This window comes from Hylobates moloch, unplaced genomic scaffold, assembly GCF_009828535.3.
Source record: "Hylobates moloch isolate HMO894 unplaced genomic scaffold, HMol_V3 SCAFFOLD_13, whole genome shotgun sequence".
Classification (NCBI taxonomy): domain Eukaryota; kingdom Metazoa; phylum Chordata; class Mammalia; order Primates; family Hylobatidae; genus Hylobates; species Hylobates moloch.
The window spans coordinates 90,439,709-90,456,866 of record NW_026652288.1 but is presented as its reverse complement, the minus strand read 5'-3'; the positions used below and the strand labels follow the sequence as shown (position 1 = coordinate 90,456,866).

Sequence of the window (17,158 nt, the reverse complement as noted above, 5' to 3'; positions counted from 1 at the left end):
TTAGAAGGGTAACTTTCAATAACTACATAAGAATATTAAAAAATAAAGATAACCATTGTTCAGATTAATTGGCACATTTCTTCTTTCTTCACGGTACAGTGCCTCTGACAACTGATGCTGTTTTATGTATAATGAAATTGCATTGAGGCCAGGCACGGTGGCTCACGCCTGTAATCCCAGCAATCTGGGAGGCTGAGGCAGGTGGATCACCTGAGGTCAGGAGTTTGAGACCAACCTGGCCAACATGGTGAAACCCTGTCTCTACTAAAAATACAAAAATTGGTTGATCTTCCACTAATTTCCCAAATCTCTATATGGAAAAACAACCTATTCTGTTGATTCTAAACCCAACTTCCAACTATTCAGACATCTCCACCCATAGTTTACTGACACCTAAAATCAACACATCCACAGTCAGAATCTCATCTGTTGTCCTGCTCTGCACCCTACACAGCATGATCCATTTAACAGGATTTTCAAAATGAAAGAGAAAACTGAACACAGCAAACAATCTTTTTTAACCAGAATTCTAGGAGAATACAGCCCAATGCAATAAGGCATCCACTGTGTGTAATGAATTAACTTCTCTCACATACATCTAGAATGGTACTACGACCTATGTGCCATCACCAGGAGAACTGAGAAACTGTGTTTCTGTGCTTTATAGTTCAGATAAGAAACTCGGGCTGAAGGCTGGGCACGACAGCTCACACCTGTAATCCCAGCACTTTGGGAGGTCGAGGCAGGCAGATCACCTGAGGTCAGGAGTTCGAGGCCAACATGGCAAAACCCTATCTCTACTAAAAATGCAAAAATTAGCTGGGCATGGTGGTACACACCTGTAGTCCCAGCTACCTGGGAGCCTGAGGCAGGAGAATCACTTGAACCCAAGAGGCAGAGGTTTCAGTGAGCCAAGACCACACCACTGCACTCCAGCCTGGGTGACAGAGCAAGACTCTGTCTCAAAAAAAAACAAAAAAGAAACTCAAGCTGCAAAAGTCTGACTTGTCTCCCAGATCTGGGTCATCATCGTTATCTAGGCAACTTTAAAGTTCTCAAGAAGGATGCCTGAGGGTCTGTAATCCCAACCCACTCAGGAGACTGAGGCGGGAAGATCACTTGAGCCTAGTAGTTCCAGGCCAGCATGGGCAACATAGGGAGACAGATCAACAGACCGGTCTCCTAAAACAACAACAATTTCTCTATTTGCAAAATAAAGGAGGTGAAGATTCTTAAACTGTGGTACTCCCTGACACTCAAAGATGTGCTAGGAGTACTTAAAGCTACTCCCTCCCCACAACTACCATGATAAATCTTCCTGGAGCTTTTATGACAAGTAAAGTAATTTAAAAGATTCATAATAAAGTTTCTGGACTGTCTACATAGTTAACAGATTATAAAAGGGCTCCTTATCAGGGCAAGGAAAAAAAAAAAAGCCTCACTAAATGAAGGCACTACAATACAGTGGTTTCACTGTAAGGTCTCAGATCCCACTACTTACTGTGTATAACAAGAGAGGATCCAAGACAGTAATGTAAGGAAAATAAGATCCCTAACTGGCCTTATTTGCCAAAAAGCAAATCACAATGTTCCCTTCTCAAGATCTCTCTGTGGTATTCCCAGAATACCCCAGACTCTTTGTAGTATTTCTCAGGAGGGTCTATCAATCTGGAATGGGATCCAGCCCTCCAGGATGCTGAGCATCAACCTCTCATCCCAATGCTAGAAGTGAGGAAGATCCAGCTAAGGAGAGCAAGTACCTAACTCCCACACATGCAAGAAAAACAACTTTCAAACAGAGATGATTAATACATGGCACTAGCATAACTGCCTATACATACAAATATGCAAAAATATTAACATACTATTTAAATGTAAAAATAAAACTCCAAAATAACCTAAGAAATTGTATGTATAATCTGGGCACAGACTGTCTTAACCAGGACTGGAAACCCAGAAGCCTTAATGAAAAAAAAAAATTATGTTAAAAACTAAAATCTCACTATGACCAGCAATACAAGAAAAGAAGTCAAAAGGATGGGGAGGCAGGGCACAGTGTGGCTCACACCTGTAATCCCAGCACTTTGGGAGGCCGAGGCAGGAAGATCACTTGAGTCTAGGAGTTGGAGGTCAGCCTGGGCAACGTAACAAGGCCCCATTTCTACAGAAAATTTTTTTTTTAAATTAGCTGGGCCTGGTGGCACATGTCTGTAGTCTCAGATACTCCAGAGGCTGAGGCAGGAGGATCGCTTGAACTTGGGAGGTCAAGACTGCAATGAGCCATGATCCTATCACTGCACTGCAACCTGGGTGACACAGTATTATTTATTTTGAGATTCTACCTCAAAATTAATAACCTAAATAAATAGGTGGGATAGTGGACACTCTTACATTAGGTCAGAGGCTTAATATCCATAATACAAAAAGATTTCCAAAACTGACAAAGGACACCCCAACAGAAAAACGGGCAAAAGACAGGCAATTCTTAGAAAAACAAAATCAAATGGCAAACAAAGGCAAGTCTTTTTTTTTTTTTTTGAGACGAAGTCTTTCTCTGTCCCCCAGGCTGGAGTGCAGTGGCGCAATCTCGGCTCACTGCAAGGTCCACCTCCCGGGTTCACGCCATTCTCCTGCCTCAGCCTCCGGAGTAGCTGGGACTACAGGCGCCCGCCAACACGCCCGGCTAATTTTTTGTATTTTTAGTAGAGATGGGGTTTCACCATGTTAGCCAGGATGGTCTCGATCTCTTGACCTTGTGAGCCGCCCGCCTCGGCCTCCCAAAGTGCTGGGATTACAGGCTTGAGCCACCGCGCCCGGCCAAAGGCAAGTCTTAAAAGAACAAGTTCAAATGGCAAACAAACATTAAAATTCACAACTGGGATCAAGTTGAGATATCCCTTTACATCCAACAGACTAGCAAAAATTAAACATCATAAAGCCAATTTCTGGCACAGATAAAAAGAAAAAGAGCTGCCATTTATTATTGATGGAGAACACAGGAAGCATCAGAAGCCTTTTTGGAAAGTAATCTTTTAACATTTATTACAGTTTGTTTTTTAAAGGTTCCCTTTCACAAAGCTATCCCATTCTTTGATATCTATCCAATGGAAATAGTTATGTGGAGCAACAAAAAACTGAAAACAAAGTGTATGTCTATTAACTGCGGAATGGCTGAATTTAATATAGTCTTATGATTATATAACCTTAAAAAATAAATCATACTCCACATGAAAACAGTTGAGATGTGGATGATCCTACTTTTATACAGTAATACTGAAAAACCCTATACCTGTAACTGAATGCGTACCTATTTACAATTCTACAAGCATGGTGAAATACATGGAACCACGTACATATGCTACAAACAAAGGTTACCTAATATGGAGGCGGAGGTGAGAGACCCAGGTGGTGAAGACCAACCAGAGGGAAAAAAGAAAGTAAGAAAAAAATACAAGACTAAGTTTTTATATCATACTTACGTGTGTGTAAAATTATACATGTGTGTATGTAAATGTATACTTTTAAGAGTTAGAATATATCTTATTGTCAGCCAACATGTTTTCCATACAGCACATATGTGCATCACCACTCCCACTTCTAATTTTTCCATCCCTAGGGATCTCGAATTTGTAAGATATAAACTTAAAAGATGCTTACAACACCTAAAAGATCTAAGTTGTAATCTGATTCCGACAAGTACCAAATAGTCAAGGCTGCTACTGCAATGAAAAAAATGTCTTAACTTCAAACATACTTTTTAAAAAGATCTATGCAACTAAATCTACAAAGTAAAATTATTTCAAATCACTGGATACTTGTTCCACAAATTCAAAAAGTCCACAAATTTACCAATTACATTATACATTAAAATAATTATTACAAGTGTTTTTTTTTTTTTTTTTTTTTTGAGATGGAGTTTCACTCTGTTGCCCAGGCTGGAGTGCAGTGGCGTGATCTCGGCTCGCTGCAACCTCCACACACACCCCAACCCTGGGTTCAAGGGATTCTCCTGCCTCAGCCTCCAGAATAGCTGGGATTACAGGCACCAGCCACCATGCCCTGCTAATTTTTGTGTTTTTAGTGGAGACGGTTTCACCATGTTGGCCGGGCTGGTCTCGAACTCCTGCCCTCAAGTGATCCACCCGCCTCAGCCTCCGAAAGTGCTGGGATTACAGTCAAGAGCCACCATGCTCAGCCAACTATGGAGTAAGCTCTAATAAGAAAAAAAATTATTCAAGGCAAGCATTCAGCATTCATTAGTATTGAGCATGTAACTGTTCTGAATTTGGAAAAACAAAAAAAAAAGGACAATGAGGATGTGAAGATTTCTTTAACAATACACAAGTGTCTACTACTACTGCTGCTTACATACCAGTAATGTTCTCGGCTTGTTAGGTTCACCCATTTGTATGTATTATCTAACAGTTCTCTTTGAAATGGCATGAGTTAGTGGTTCCAAATGGCCACCCAAAACTATTCCAGGCCGGGCATGGTGGCTCACACCTGTAATCCTAGCACTTTGGGAGGCTGAGGCAGGCAGATCACCTGAGATCAGGAGCTCAAGTTCAGCCTAGTCAACACAGCAAATCGCCATCTCTACTAAAAATACAAAATTAGCTGGGCTTGGTGGTGCATGGCTGTAATCTCAGCTACAATAATTACTGAAGCACAAGAAATCGCTTGAACCTGAGAGGCAGAGGTTGCAGTGAGCCAATATTGCGCCACTGCACTCCAACCTGGGCGACAGAGCTAGACTCAAAAAAAAAAGAACTATTCTGACTTTCTTGTTGTAGTTTTTCTATACAGTTCCCTCTACGTATGCATAAAGTTTTGTGACAGTATCTGAACTTGACCAAGATCAAAACATAACTTCTTTAAAAAAATCATTTAAGTTCAGTTTGAACCAAAATCAGAAATGACGAAGTTAGCAGTTACTAAGATTACACATCATTCAACAAATATATACTGAGGGCTTACTATGAACTAAGTACATATATCAACAAAATTTAAGACTTGAAAATAACCTGAAAATTTCATATAACCTTTTTGTTTTAAAAAGGTTATATGAAAAAGGAACCAAAAACAGCTACCTATGATTAATTATGTAGATTAAGGAAGGAATTCAGGAGCCTCTGAGGCTCCTGATCCTGAAGAAATCTCAACACGAGAGCGCATCCCTTTGCCAACAATAATAAACTTCATCAGCTATTTTACTAATAGAGACCTCTGTTCATCTTCCCAAAATAGACAGCAAAAAACGCTGAAGATAGAGAATGGCAGGCAAGTTAAATACACTGATAGCATAAATTATCTTGATTAAAAGGAGGAGGTAGTGGCTCATGCCTGTAATCCCAGCACTTTGAGAGGCTGAAGCAGGAAGATCACAAGGTCAGGAGTTTGGGACCAGCCTGGCCAATATGGTGAAACCCCATCTCTAATACAAAAATCAGCCGGGCATAGTGGCGGGCACCTTTAGTCCCAGCTATTCAGGAGGCCGAGGCGGGAGAATTGCTTGAACCCGGGAGGCAGAGGTTGCAGTGAGCTGAGATCGCGCCACTGCACTCCAGTCTGGGCAACAGAGCAAGACTCCATCTCAAAATAAAACAAAATGCATGAGAAGAAACAGGTAATATTAATTTCAGTATTATTTAACCTAATATACCTAAAATATTATCCAACATGTAATCAATATAAAAAATTATTGGCCCGGCACAGTGGCTCACGCCTGTAATCCCAGCACTTTGGGAGGCTGAGGCAGGTGGAACATTTGAGGTCAGGAGTTCGAAACCAGCCTGGCCAACATGGTGAAACCCCGTCTCTACCAAAAATACAAAAATTGCCTGGGAGTGGTGGCACACAGCTATAATCCCAGCTACTCGGGTGGCTGAGGCATGAGAATCGCTTGAACCCGGGAGGCAGAAGTTGCAATGACCCGAGATAGTGCCACTGCACTCCAGCCTGGGCAACAGAGCAAGACTCTGGCTCAAAAAAAAAAAAAAAAAGAAAAAAAAAAACTATTGAGGTGTTTCACATTCTTTTTTTAATACTAAGGCTTTGAAACCCAATTTGTATTTTACATTTAAAGCACATCTCAATTCAGACTAGTACATTTCAGCTCCATGGCTGGCAGCTACCATATTAGAAAGAGCAGATTTGTCTAAAGCAAAGGCACAGCTCAAATCATTTCTCTGGGAGCCTCCCAATTTATTCCTCATAATTCTCCTCATATTAGTAACAATTCAAAATTAGTAATAATGTGGCAAAACATATTTGTACTTCAGAAAATATTGCACCATAATGGTTCAAGAAATTGGTTCTGTGGCGTCAAACTTCAGAGTCTGAATCTTGAATCAGCATCTAAATTTACAGACCTGGATTCACTTAGCCTCAGTATTCTCAAATGGTGATGTTATCTACTTCACTGTGGTTGACAGGATTAAATGGGAAATTCGGGTAAGGCACCTACAAAGTCTGGTAAGTAGTCTGGGTACTCAATGAAAATTAATTACAGTTGCTAGAGGTAGATGGGACTGCCATCAACAGAAACTAGCAAACATTTCACAACTTATAAAGAGGTTAAAGGAAATAAAACTGCTTCATACTGCATATGAAAAAACCAAGGTGTTTACCTGGATGATCCTGCCAGTTAAAAGCTATTACAAGAATTAGGTGTCAATCATGGAATGAATGCATATTGGTCTTCCCACTACAAAAAAGCTAATTTGACAACCTTAAACACTGTGATAGAAGAACTTACTCAGAGTGATAATCCAGCAAAGTGTCTGTCCTTTTCCTAATGAAAATGTAAGCTCAGTATCCTAAAATTTACTTTGAAAAATCCCTAATGCTGGCCAGACTCAGTGGTTCATGCCTGTAATCCCAGCACTCTGAGAGGCCCAGATGGGAGTACTGCTTGAGACCAGGAGTTTGAGACCAGCCTGATCAAAATAGCAAGACCCCATCTCTACTAAAAAATAAAAACTAAAAAATAAAACCAACCTCATAGAGTCCTTGGGAAAAGAAAATCAGGAAATACATATAGAAGCTTAATACACAATCTAGTAAAGAACAGGCTGTCATCTTAAACTATTATCTTACAGAAGACGCACAAATAGCTGACAGAAAATAACAGGTACATAAAAGTAAAAATATGGAAAAATAATGTTTTCTGGAAGTATTTAAAGCCAGGGCCTTGACAATATCTCTCTAGATAGATGTGCTTTTCTTCCATATTTTTCGTAATTATGTGTTGCTCTTCTAATACAAAATACAAAACTTTACAAGAAATATGCATTTAAATTGACTTTTTGTTTTTTGTTTTTTTTTTTTTTTTTTTTGAGACGGAGTCTCACTCTGTCACCCAGGCTGGAGTGCAATGGCGTGGTCTCGGCTCACTGCAACCTCTGCCTCCTGGGTTCAAGCGATTCTCCCACCTCAGCTTCCCAAGTAGCTGGGACTACAGGCGCGTGCCACCACACCTGGCTAATTTTTGTGTTTTTAGTAGAGACGGGGTTTCTCTATGTTAGCCAGGCTGGTCTCGAACTCCCGACCTCATGATCCGCCCGCCTGGGCCCCACAAAGTGCTGGGATAACAGGCGTGAGCCACGGCGCCCGGCCTAAGTTGACTTTTTAATAACTGTGATCACCATCAGCAAGATAGAGTAAAAATCCCAGCCTTCCTTCCCCTCCACGTTTTGCAACTATCTGTGAATGAAAATAAAAGCTGTTGTGCTCATTTATTTTGACATTCAGTTAAATCTTCATTCCTTAGCATTTTAATGAAAATTATCTTTTTAAATATGCAAAACAACTATTTTAAAGTATCTGGAACTATGTATTTTTAAATTAACAGGGTGCCCTAATATTAAGACAATTATCTTTTTTTAAATTACAAATCTCCACAATGAAACCAACTAACAAGATTCTGTACTAACCTTGAAAAGTGAGCATACCGTATCTCTGAAAGCAATTTTACTATAATTCTATTGGTCATCATTATTAATATACCTACTGCATAATTTAGATTACGCTCAAATTCCACTTAATATTAAATCAAGCTAAACGGAATTATAGAAATACTATAGTACTTTGAGATTTGTTTTGTAGACAGTTACACAGTTGAAGCAGACAGCTCTAAAAGTAACTCTGGCCAGGCGCGGTGGCTCATGCCTGTATTCCCAGCACCTTGGGAGGCCGAGGCGGACGGATCACAAGGTCAGGAGATCGAGACCATCCTGGCCAACATGGTGAAACCCCGTCTCTACTAAAAATACAAAAAATTAGCTGGGCATGGTGGCGCGTGCCTGAAATACCAGCTACTCAAGAGGCTGAGGAAGGAGAATCGCTTGAACCAGTGAGTCAGAGATTGCAGCCAGCCAAGATTGAGCCACTGCACTCCAGCCTGGTGACAGAGCAAGACTCCGTCTCAAAAAAAAAAAAAAAAAAAGTAACTCTACCTTCTGCAGAAAGTGATCGAAATCTTAGAGCTTACAGGTTCCCTTGGAACATCATGGAAACTTTCCTATGAGCCAGAAACTGAGTGACTTACTTTCAACTTGTATTTAAAATTATACTCATGGTCGGACGCGGTGGCTCACACCTGTAATCCCAGCACTTTGGGAGGCCAAGGAGGGGGGATCACTTGAGGTCAGGAGTTTGAGGCCAGCCTGGCCTACATAGTAAAACCCCGTCTCTACTAAAAATACAAAAATTGCCAGCCATGTTAGCGCATGCCTGTTGTCCCAGCTACTTGGGAAGGCTGAGGCAGGAGAATCACTTGAACCTGGGAGGTGGAGGTTGTAGTGAGCCGAGATCGCACCACTGCACTCCCACCTGGGCAACAGAGCAAGATTTTGTCTCAAAAAATAAAAAGAAAATATTATACTCAGCTCAAGGCCATCCAAATTGCAATGCTATTACAAAGACTAATATATATTTATACATCAGTTAAAAAGCACTTTAATGATGCAAATGAGCCGGAGGTTTCTTTGGAGTAATGTTCTGAAGGAAGACTGTGGCGGTGGTTACACAACTCTGTAAATACAGTCATTCAACTGTACACTTAAAAAAGGTTAGTTTTATAGAATATACATTCTACCTCAATAAAACTTTCTTTTTCAAGACACCTTAAATGTCCAGTAGTATAAAACCTAAGATGCTACTTTAGGTATGAGAAGTACAAAAGTATAAAGCCTATAATGTTATTTTATGTAACAGCATAGCCCACCGTCAAATGCTTAATTAACATCTTCCCATTCTCTCTCATCCCCACAGATTTATAGGGCTGCGAACATGCACAAATCAAGTTTTTAATCTCTTTAACTATAGAGCCACTGTTAAATGCAGAACAATGTATTTAGCACACCACCATTTGTGTACATACTATTTTTTAAAGGCTACCCTAATTTTAGGTAAAATATTCAGATCTTCAGCGTTTCACTGGTTACAATTAATTTGTGAAATGAAGTTTCAGTTCTACTACAAAAACTTTAATCAAAGTCTACAGAGCACTGCCTCAAGGCATGATAACTGACTTTGAAACTCATTAATGGCAATTCACACTTACAGCCAAATGTGTGTCTTCTGCCTATACTGGGGTAAGAGGAGGGGCAAGGAGGGAAATTCAGATCACCTGTACACTGAAAAACACCACAAAAAAAAAAAAAAAACAAAGAAATACACTAAAATGTTAACAGCTCTCATCTCAAGGCAACTTCTAGTTTTTGCTGAGTTCCAAAATTCCCTCAGTGACCATGTATTATCTTCTAAATCGGAAAAAAACTAATTAAAATTAAATTGCTTCTACACTAAATGGAAGCCGGACTCAAAACACTACACAATATATTGTATGATTCTATATACGTAACGTTCTGAATAAGAAAAACTATGGGGACAGAAAACACTCTAGAAGCTGGGGTTGAGGAATGGTTGACTGAAAAGGGCATGACGGAAATTTGGGGGCTATGAATCTTGATAAATGCTGACACAACCACAGTTAACGTGACAGTTAATCTTGATAATTGTCAGCATTTATCAAGATTCATAACCGTACACCAAAAAAGGCTTATTTCACTGTATGTAAATTAACCTCAACTTTTACATTCTAATGAATAAAAAGCAATAAATTTCTGTGCAATAAGCCAATGGTTTTAAAGTCAGCAGTTTAATAGGATAAAAATATACTGGGGATCACTGAACTACTTCAAGCCCCTCATGTTAGACAGAGAGATTTTTCGGGGGTCCATGGTTAGATAATGGTAAGGTGAAGTACAGACCTAGAATTCTCATCTGTTTACTTCAAATCCAGGACTCTTTTCCACTTCGCCATTCTCATTCTTCCAGAGTTCTGAAGACCAGTTTCCACAAAGTGCATGTGCAAGTGGATTATGGCTGGACATAAAATTCCAAATGTTCAAGCGTACATGATTTCAGTGCACACACAGGTGGCTAGTGTCCTTTCCAACCTTTGTCAAAGTACCAACTCACTTTGTGAGGCAAAATGAGTAATGGAGTCAAAGTCTAAGTAGAAACAAGCAGTAGATTGTAGATATGTATAGAGATCAATTATAAATACTTCAGAGTTCCAAAATGGGGACATTTGATTCATTGTGAATTGACTGGAAAAAAAAAATACCGTGAGAAACCAAAGTAAGACTGCAAACAATCTTTACTAAAACAAATTACCTTCACCTTATTAAAAAAAGGAAAAAAGATCTTGCATAGCAGGCTATTGACAAATATACTTTGCTAAAAATAGTTGTCTACCACATGCATGATGCAGAACCATGAATTAAAGCAAAAAAATCACTTTATTTTTTCCAATACGCAAGAAAAAATGCATACCTCCCTTATACAAGAACCATAGAGCCAAATAGTGAGAATTTAAAACTTTTCGGGAAAGGGGTGGGGGGTGATGCAAAACGACTTATCTACACTTGATAGGAAAAACATGGATAAATCTATTCTTTGCGCCGTCTTACCCAGCGAACTGTATCTGCAGTAGTCCAGGGAAAGCAACCACCAGGTTTCAATAACAACAAAAGTCAATTAACTATGTACTCAAATTTCACCTAGGTCATTGGTCTGACATCAAGTCTTAAACCGAGAACGTTAATGTAACTACTCACGCATTAACATAAAGTCTCATTTCCAACAGGCACTGTTCCTACTTTAAGTTTACCACCTAAGGAGATTTAAACTTGCAAAAAGCTTAGGGGGATCCTTTATACGCTGTGATTCTCCATTATGCTAGTACCACGTGACAGTTAAACCAAATCCACAGAGCTAATCAGTAAACTAAGAAAATCAAAATGCTGAAAATAGAAAATCGTGGCCAAATAAAATAAAAACCCATGGGATAAAAGGTACGCTGAAATGAAAACCTGTGAGAACTCATTTTGCATACGCACAATACTCATGTATTAGAAGAAGGCCCTTCATAAAAATAGCCAAGACTCTCAAACATTTGAGATGCTGGCTTAGTGAGATTGACTGACAGACAACAGCTGGGGAGATTCTGTATTGATCTTGTTAAAGCCTGGCATTATCTCGGGAAAATAAGGAGAAAAGAACGCTATAGCGGCAAAAAATAAACTAGTAGGATTTCATTTTCAGATATGTGAACGCTGAATGCCCCACCAAATTCCTCTACTCTATTCCTCTTACGTTTTTCAGCCCCGATTCCATAGTAATGCATGTCCTTCCTCCCCAAGCAAACAAACAAAAAACCTCGTGGGGGTAAAAACAAAAACAAAACAAAACAAAACCTCCCTCCAAAAACAGGGGCAGTGATATAAAGAAATTAGTCACCTCTCCACCTATCTCCCTGATCCATTTCGCATTTTAAATCTTACTTTAAAGCTCACAACTCTCCTTTTCTTCCGTAATAGAGGGGCTAAGGCGCCGCCCAATTTCCCAGGCCGCAAAAATATTCCAACCCGCCACAATTCAAGGTTTTCTGCTTTTCTGTATTCGATCCTAACCCTCAATCTGGTACCCCCATTCTCCTCAGACACTGAAGATTTGTTGGCCCAAAACTCAAATACAAGGGTAAATTCCAAAGATTCCGCGATACACCCGCCCCAGGGGGTGGGGAGGGGTCGGAGGAGCGGGCTGAGGAGCTCCCGCCCGGCCCAGTTCGAGGGGCGGGGGAGCGGGTGTGACCACACAATCCCACCGCCTCCTTTCACGACTCCCCCACCTCCCAGAGCTCGGGCCTGCTCCGAAGGAGCTCCGGCCGCCCAGCAGCCACTCAGTTGCTTCCCACCGGCCCGCCAAGAACCGTACTAGCAACCAAGAGGGTTCATAACTAGGAAAATGCAAGAGGTGTCCGATGTGTGGTTTTTAAAACATAACGGAGCCCCGGCCCCCGAGACCGTTAAACCGCGGGTGGAGGGGGGAGAAGCAAGGAATCCAGCGGCCTCGAGCTTTGGCCTGGCTGCCTTTCCGACCCCAAACCTTACTCTCTGGGACCACCAACCCTCCCTCAAACGCGCTCCAGCCCCCAGAACACTCGACAAAGTGGCAATACGGTCAGTACCTTGTAGAAAGCCCCGTTGGAGCCGCGAACCTCCACCGTCAGCTCGGCCATGTTGGAACCGCAAAGGCCGCTGGGAAGAGATTCTAGAAACTTTCCAACCAGAGGGGAGGAGGGGGGAGGGGCGAGAAGGAGGCGGGGAAAGGGGAGGGGAAAACAGGGCTGGGATTGGGATCCCCCGCCCCTCACCCCTGGGGTCTCAACGTGCCGCCCCGACTCTCCAGGTAGGATCCCGGCGCACCCCGCATCACTGGCCTTGGGCTCCGCCTGCCGCCGTCTACGTCGGGTTTGCCTCCGGACACAGTCACCCGACCTTTGTTGACCCGCCCCTAGGTCCCCGCCCCACAGTGCCCGCTGTTCGCACCGCGGTGGCGGAGTAGTGCTTTCAGCTGCCACAGAAGGAACTGCCCAGGCACAGCCTGCCCGGCGCATCGGCATTCCCCTGCGCTCCGGCATCCTGACCTTAAACTTCTGGAAGTGCTGGCTGCCCTGGAATGGCTTTCTCACCCACTTTTTGGGCTCCAGTTGCCCTGGGGAAGAGGGATGCCTACAAAATAGACATACTATTGTGCCCCAAGTTATTTCGCCCCGTTCTTTTTTTAAAAAAAGCTGGGCCTTCTCTTGACTCAAATTCCACAGTTCCACACCCCCTCAAACAATTTGGCCTAGCCCTCTCCCCACCTGTTACCACTTTAACTATTTAAAAGTCAAACTGAGTATTTTCAGGGCAAGTTAACTGTGTTCACAACCTAGGACAGAGTTTGGGTGAATTCGCCTTATTAAAAGTAGTCAGACAAACTTAATAGAGCAGGAGACCACGTTTTCCTCTGCTAAATGCATGCAAATTTCCACAAATAGGATCAAAGCAGAACCATCTCCAGTTTTGTAAGCGTAACAAATACTTTGGGTATGGATTTTAACAACTTAGTACTGAAGCTCCTTCCCTAAGCAAGGGCTTTGGAAAATAATACTGTAAGTGCTCCTTGTTATACTTACATTATTACTATTTTCGCAGAGAAACTTAAGAAAGGATACTTTGCTAACATTCTATACTTCCCATGAAGTGCCCACTGACCCAGTTTTTCAGATTCTAAAAAAAAAAAAAATGTACATAACATTTTATGAGCACGTCTGCATCTGAAGATTCTGGGAAAAAATGAGGGCTGTGAAAGTGCTCACTGTTGTTATGTACAGGATATTCTATTTATTTATTTATTTATTTATTTATTTATTTATTTATTTAGAGACAGGGTCTCACTCTGTTACCCAAGATGGAGTGCAGTGGCGTGATTACGTTGCAGCCTGGATTTCCCAGGCTCAGGTGATTCTCCCACCTCAGCCTCCTGAGTAGCTGGGACTACAATATTTATTTTATTTTATCTTATTTATGATTTTTTTTTAGACAGAGTCTCGCTCTATCGCCCAGGCTGGAGTGCAGTGGCGTGATCTTGGCTCACTGCAACCTCCGCCTCCTGGTTCAAGTGATTCTCCTGCCTCAGCCTCCGGAGTAGTTGGGATTACAGGCGTGCACCACCACACCCAGCTAATTTTTTTGTGTTTTTAGTAGAGACAGGGTTTCACTATGTTGGCCAGGCTGGTCTCGAACTCCTGACTTCATGATATGCCCGCCTCGGGATTACAGACATGAGCCACCGTGCCCAGCCTATTTATTCACTCCCGGCCTTTTTTTTTTTTTTTTTTAAGACAGGATCTCTATCGCGGAGGCTGAAGTGCAGTGGCACAATCGTAGCTCACTGTAACCTTGAACTCTTGGGCATCCCACACTGGGCTGGATGTTTAAAGGGTTCATCATAATGAGAAAAATGTAAATAACTAAATGCCCATCAATGAGTAATAGCCACCATTTATTAACGGCACCTTATGCTGACACTTTATATTGTATCTCATTATGATCCTTCAGAATTATAATGTCCTATTTGCTTTTTTTAAAAGTTTTCTTTAGATATAATTCTCCCATTTATAGTGTACAATTCAGTAGTTTTTAATATATTCACAGATTTGTGCAACCATCACCACAGTCAATTTTAGAACATTTTCATCACTGCAAAAATAACCTCATACCTGTTAGCATTCACTCTAGATTTAACCCCAACTCCCCAGGCCCTAGGAAATCACTAACCTGTTTTCTACCTGTATAGATTTGCCTAGTCTAAATATTTAATATAAATGAAATCGCAGAATATGTGGTGTTTTACAACTGGCTTTCTTTTTTCTTTTTCCTTTTTTTTTTTTTTTTTTTGAGACAGAGTCTCACTCTGTTGCCCAGGCTGGAGTGCAGTGGCTTGATCTCCGCTCACTGCAACCTCCACCTCCTGGACTAAAGCGATTCTCCACCTCAACCCCCACCCCCCAAGTAGCTGGGAGTACAGACACCACCCACCACCCCCGCCTAATCTTTGTATTTTTTTGTAGAGACGGGGTTTCGCCGTGTTGCCCAGGCTGGTCTCAAACTCCTAAGCTCAAGTTATCCTCTGCCTCCGCCTCAGCCTCCCAGAGTGCTAGGATTACAAACGTAAGCCACTGCAGCTGGCCTGTGATTGGCTTCTTTCATTTAGTATAATGCTTTATAGTTTCATCCATGTTGTAGAATGTATTACTACTCATTCCTTTTTGTCAAATATACTGTTGTATGGATATACCACATCATTTTATTTATTAATTCATCAGTTGATAGACATTTGTGTTGTTTCTACCTTTTGGCTGTTAGGAATAATGCTGCTATGAAAATTTCTGTATATGTTTTGGTATAGACAGATGTATGTTTTTGTTTCCGTTGAGTATATAGCTAGAAATGGAATTGCTGACTCGTGATAACTCCATGTTTAAACCTTTTGAGGAATTGCCAGACTTTTCCGCATTTCCAATGCGGCTGCATTATTTGCATTCCCACCAGCAGCGTATGAGGGTCTGAGTTTGCTTTTCTCTATGGGTTCCCCTCTCCTTTCCTGTCCTCCCCTCCCCTCTCCTCCTTTTCTCTTCTCTTCTCTTCTCTTCTCTCTCTCTCTCTCTCTCTCTGTCTGTTTTGGCTTTCAATGTATTTTTTGTTTGTTCTCAATGTGAGTGATTTTGAATATAGATGCAAAAGTTCCACTTGGGCACAGGCCAAAGCATCTCATACTGCCTGAACTCTAAAGAATAAGTATTGTCCCTCTTCAGGCCTTGCATAGCGAAAACATTTGAATTTGGAACCCAGCCAACACTTTACTACTTCTTCTAGGTAGACTTCATGATTTCAGTTAAGCAACTGAGCTCTATAGCAACCAGTAACACATGTAAGATCAGACAAGCTCTAAGTGTCAGAACTACGATTTGAGCCATCTTACTTTCCATTTCCAATGCCACATCAATAACTGCAGCCTCCATGTAATATTCAAAATGGGACATTACACAAACTTTAAAATTTTGATGTAGATATATTTTCATCATCATAAAAAGATGTTCACTTTAAAGAAGAATGTCACAAAACACCATACATAATCATATTAAAATATATACGCAGTATGTATATACATATATAAAGTCTGAAAGTTAATATTTCCATATATTATTAGAGGATATTTCCAGAAGATGGGCTAATGATTTACATAAACTATATAATGTCTATATTTTTGCCCCATCTGAATTTTTCACAATGAGCATGTTACCTGATCATCAAAAAAGAAAAAAAAGATCTTTTTGGCTGGGCACAGTGGCTCATACCTTTAATTCCAGCACTTTGGGAGGCCAAGGCAAGGGGATCACCTGAGGCCAGAAGTTTAAAGCCAGGCTGGGCAACACAATGAGAGCTCTACAAAGAGACAAAAGTTAGCAGGGTGTGGTGGTGTGCACCTGTAGTCCAGGCTACTCAGGAGGCTGAGGCAGGAGGATTGCTTGAGCCTGGAGGTCGAGGCTGCAGTGAGCTGTGTTTGCACCACTGCATTCCAGCCAGGGCAACAGAGCAATACACTGTCTCAAAAAAAAAAAAAAAAGATATTTTCATTTTTTAAATACTATACCATGGAATATTCTACAGCCACTAGCAATGAAATTATAGAAGATTACTGATATGAGAAGATGTCTATAACTGTAAAAAGCAGCTTATATATGCAATCAATTTTGTACAGGATACGTATATGTATATTGCATGAAAATGTATTACAAAGACTTTACCAAAATGCTAACAGTGGTTCTCTTAGGGTAGTGGCATTATGAATATTTATTTCTCTCTCTCTCTCTCTCTCTGTGTGTGTGTGTGTGTGTGTGTGTGTGTGTGTGTGTGTGTATGTTTAAATAGGGATTGGGGTCTCGCTGTGTTAACCAGGCCCATCCTGGACTCATGGGCTCAAGCAATCCTCCTGCCTGGGATCAGAGGCATGAGCTACCATGCCCTGCCTTCTTTGTGAGTTTCTATATTTTCCAAGTTTTCTGTATTTAAAAGTAGTACTATTTCATTTTTCTTTTCTTTTTTTTTTTTTTTTTTTTGAGACAGAGTCTCACTTTGTTGCTCAGGCTGGAGTGCAGTGGCCCAATCTTGGCTCACTGCAACCTCCGCCTCCCAGGTTCAAGTGATTCTTCTGCCTCAGCCTCTTGAGTAGCTGGGATTACAGGCTCTCCTGCCCCAGC

General features: G+C 41.2%; 1 protein-coding gene across 6 annotated transcripts in view; it reads right to left on the bottom strand.

The window, feature by feature from the left end:
* The window catches only part of FXR1 (FMR1 autosomal homolog 1), a 64,812-nt gene extending 52,070 nt beyond the window's left edge, over positions 1–12,742 (bottom strand). For 2 of the 6 annotated variants that reach the window (XM_032174060.2, XM_032174058.2), the window contains exon 1: positions 12,539–12,742. In XM_032174060.2, coding sequence (XP_032029951.1) covers positions 12,539–12,589 — 51 coding nt within the window. In that variant the 5' untranslated portion in view covers positions 12,590–12,742. Of the gene's footprint in view, positions 1–10,274; positions 10,514–12,538 lie in introns of those variants that run through there. The other 4 variants (XM_032174055.2, XM_032174059.2, XM_032174056.2 and 1 more) reach the window with 3 other exon arrangements.
* Between the last annotated feature and the right edge of the window lie 4,416 nt (positions 12,743–17,158).